Below are 3,763 nucleotides of genomic sequence, written 5' to 3'. Positions count from 1 at the left end.
TCTCAAAATCTAGTTTTGGAGAAAGCACAACACCAAAGCTAGAAACAGTCCAAACACAGTTGCTACCACTCAGTCTAAACGTTTACACTGCTTTCAATGAGGAAAGCTTGAAATCCATTCCACTTTAAGCAAAATGAGCACTAAAAAGGAAAAGGCGACTGCCTCAGCAAGACTGTTCCTTCAGGGACACACTGTAATGTCAGACACTAAGCAGAGTAAATGTCAGAATGCTGATTTAACATACGCTGCATGATCAAACAGAGGATGTTCTCTTCTTCTGGAGAAGAGAAGGCTTAGGGGAGATCTTATAGCGGCCTTCCAATACCTGAAGGGGGCCTACAAGAAAGCTGGGGAAGAACTTTTCGTTAGGGCAGTTAATGACAGAACTAGGGGGAATGGCTTTAAACTGGAAGAGGGCAGGTTTAGATTAGATATTAGGAAGAAGTTCTTTAGTGTGAGGGTGGTGAGACACTGGAACAGGTTGCCCAGGGAGGTTGTGGATGCCCCCTCCCTGGAAGTGTTGAAGACCAGGGTGGATGAGGCTTTGAGTAACCTGATCTAGTGTAAGGTGTCCCTGCTGATGGCAGGGGGATTGGAACTGGATGATCTTTAAGGTCCCTTCCAACCCAAACCATTCTATGATTCTATGTTGAGAAATCCATAGGAACACAATAATACACCACCTAATCCTACTGTTTTCATCATGCTTACAACTTTTAAGTTCAGGGGCCCTGCACATTTATTGTTACATTTAAGATGTCCTTTTTAAGACAAAACCAAGCAAAAACATGAAAGAAAGACAGGAGGAAAACGTTTCATGCCATGCAAAATTTCAGTAGTGTGAAGTCTTTTAAAAAAGATCAGTCACTGTATTTTTTTTGTGATCAGTGTATGAAATACAGACTGCACTGAAGATTAGATAAGATTAAATTCTTGACTCTGAAATAATATTCTAAAAACTCACCTGTTCCTTTCATTCAGAGATTCACTTTGGTCACTGAAGGGTGCAAAATCAAACACTTCTAAAAATGTTCTGAAAACTTGCATCAAGATCTGAATTAATATCTAACATATTGATCCATATACACTGTAATCTAAGTATGAATAATTATCTGCTGCAAGAGAAAAGAATCCTAAAATTATTTTCTTTATACACAGTATAAAGAAAATAATTAAACTCGATTTTTAAATCCAAGCATTCTCATGATCCAGGGCCAGAACATTTCTCTGCTTAAAATATCAAGATAAAATGACTACTTTTTATTCCTTTGCTTCCCAGATTAAAGCTCAGTATTGACAGTAGCTGAATATCTCTCTTGAAACAGAGGAAGACACACACTCTTCCTAATGCAACTGGCAAATGAGACTCAGATTATTCAGAAAAACCAACCATGTTAGATAATCCTATATTGTGTGATGAACAAAACTTTTGTAGGCAGCAATATGCCCTGCCATGTATCTTTATAGAATATCCAAGAGTAACAGTGAATGATTTAATAAAAAAACATTCTCCGAGAGGGCTCAGAACGCAGCAATATCTACTTTCAAAGAACATCCAAGAGAGAGCTTTTGTTATTATTTTATTGAATGAGCACATCAGCAAGTAAAATTTTAAGAAAAATCTACACACAGCTTCCTAGAAATAACAGTCCACAATTCCCTCCTTAGTTATCATTAACCATCTGGTTTTTATATTCCCCAAACAGCTTATACACGTTTTTTCCCCCCATCTGCAATTTTCCTGTTTTGATTATTTTAATAAATAATGGACACCGCAGGTGATCCTAGAGAAAAATCTGCATCTCAGCACTGCACAGCTGGACAACTAAGTTCACTGGATGTCATCATCATCAAAGAGATCTTCAAAATCTAGTCAGAAAAATAAGACAAGGTAAAATTAACTGTTACATATGCACATACTCCACAAGTACAGTATTTAACTATTTTGATTAAATACAGAAATTAAGATTAACTAAGTGATTGAGAGTTACTGTACCATCAGTAACTAGTAGTGTAATATCAGGGTAGGAAGAGACAGAGAGGAAAGAAAGGCAGACCCAAGTATACATTCTCTACCATACACAAACTGCTTCACCTGTACAATGCAAGCTTTGCAATCAAATTCATTACAGCAAAGTAAAACTTCAAAGGAGGGGCTTTTAATGCATTAAGTAGCCATCACATTCAGAGTGGATCAACCATGATTCCCAGGCTCCAGAACTAAACAAGTACTAGCTTTATGCATGCAGCAATTCTCTGACGTAGGCACTCCTGCAGAATTCTGGCTTTAGGTCAGAGTATCCAGGAATATGCTTATAAATTTTGCAGACTGATATTTGCATTTGTGATTTCCTGTTAAAAACTCCTTCCTTAAAAAACGTTTCATTGCTGTGAAGGTGCTAATAACATTTCTCTCTCAGAAAACTCATCTCACTCAGACTTGTGACACATGGCTGGCTAATCACAGCTGTTCCAGTCATCTTTGGGAAGTACTCTTAACTACTCGGCTTTGCATCTTCTTTGTATATTGAGCATAAACTAACAACATAACTGAAACCAAGTCTTTATTTTTACAGAAGGAATGTACAAGTGCCATAAAATAAACTGAGGATTAATCCTCATTTAGAAGAGTCCTAAACCACCAATGGAATATAATACCACAACCTAAGGGTAGGACTTTATGGAAATATTTACTTCCGAATACATTGTCTCCAACTGACAGCTAGGTCCCTCACAACTGTTGAGAGTATATCAAAGCTGACCTTCCTTTTTCTCCTGTATTCTAAGTCTTGAGCAACATGAGAAACCTACTTTCTTTTAAAAATTAACACCAGTTTGTGACATCAACACCACAGCAAACAGATATAATAATGTATCCACAATTCACTGCTGAGTTGTCTAAACAGACTTCTTAAGAAGGATAAAAAACCCACCTGAGTAACCACATGTAAGGTGGTGTGTATTCTACCTGTAAATGGCCAGATACACAGCTGTTCTCCTCTCTAACAGCAGCCATATATATTCATATGCATACAGCTGACTTTCAAATGCAGAAAGCATATTAAAACAATTTTTATTTTGCTTTGGGTACATAAGCATGCATACTTTAAGAAATTAATCCATAAATAGGAACACCCAGAGATAATTTTGTAAAGTTCTGTCCACGTTTTTATATGTATTTGCATTGTTTAACATAAGCTATTTGTTACGCAAACAGATCAAGGCATCTTTCCTTGTAGCGACTGACATGCTAAATCGCCTAAAACCTCCAGGAGAGGAGAAGTTACAAGGCATTGCATCCCTCCCACCTGCATCAGTTACCGCTGAGGGGCTCTTATGATGGTGCTCACTAGAAGCAGGGCGAGAACTTCAGCGACTACCAGGCCCCACAGACACGAGATCACAAACAAAGCGAGGTTTGTTTTGATCACCCTCAGCTCCTAACGCTGTTGCCCGGCAGGCCCAAGGCGTTACCACCCCCGCGGGGGGCAGGCAGGCGCCGCGGTGACCCTGCTCCCCCCAGCCCGGAGCGCGGCGGCCCTTACCGTTAAAGAAGTCGGCGTGCACCGCTTTCTCGTTGGCGGCCAGGTCCATCAGCAGCCCCGTGCTTCCCCCTGCCTGGGAAAGCAGGCGCTGAGCGCCTCCGGGCCGCGGCCGGGCAGCACGGCCCCGCCACCCCCACAGGCAGCTCCCTCAGCACCCCCTCACCTCGTCGAGGTCCACGTAAGGGCCGGCTCCCTCGGGGAACATCTCATCCACCGCC

The 3,763-nt window shown here is 40.8% G+C and overlaps 1 protein-coding gene across 1 annotated transcript; it reads right to left on the bottom strand.

Annotated features, from left to right (window-relative positions):
- Positions 1-1,831: 1,831 nt before the first annotated feature.
- COPS9 (COP9 signalosome subunit 9) lies at positions 1,832-3,759 on the bottom strand (the record flags this gene model as incomplete). The annotated part of the gene is made up of 3 exons (XM_029084632.1): positions 1,832-1,869; positions 3,546-3,618; positions 3,709-3,759. Coding segments are annotated over 3 exons (162 nt in total), but the record flags the coding sequence as incomplete, so codon positions are not given.
- Positions 3,760-3,763: the final 4 nt, after the last annotated feature.

The sequence above is a fragment of the Antrostomus carolinensis genome, unplaced genomic scaffold (genome assembly GCF_000700745.2).
Source record: "Antrostomus carolinensis isolate BGI_N321 unplaced genomic scaffold, ASM70074v2 scaffold35494, whole genome shotgun sequence".
NCBI classification, from domain to species: Eukaryota; Metazoa; Chordata; class Aves; order Caprimulgiformes; family Caprimulgidae; genus Antrostomus; species Antrostomus carolinensis.
The sequence above is the reverse complement of the archived record's forward strand: the minus strand, read 5'-3'. Positions and strand labels throughout refer to the sequence as shown.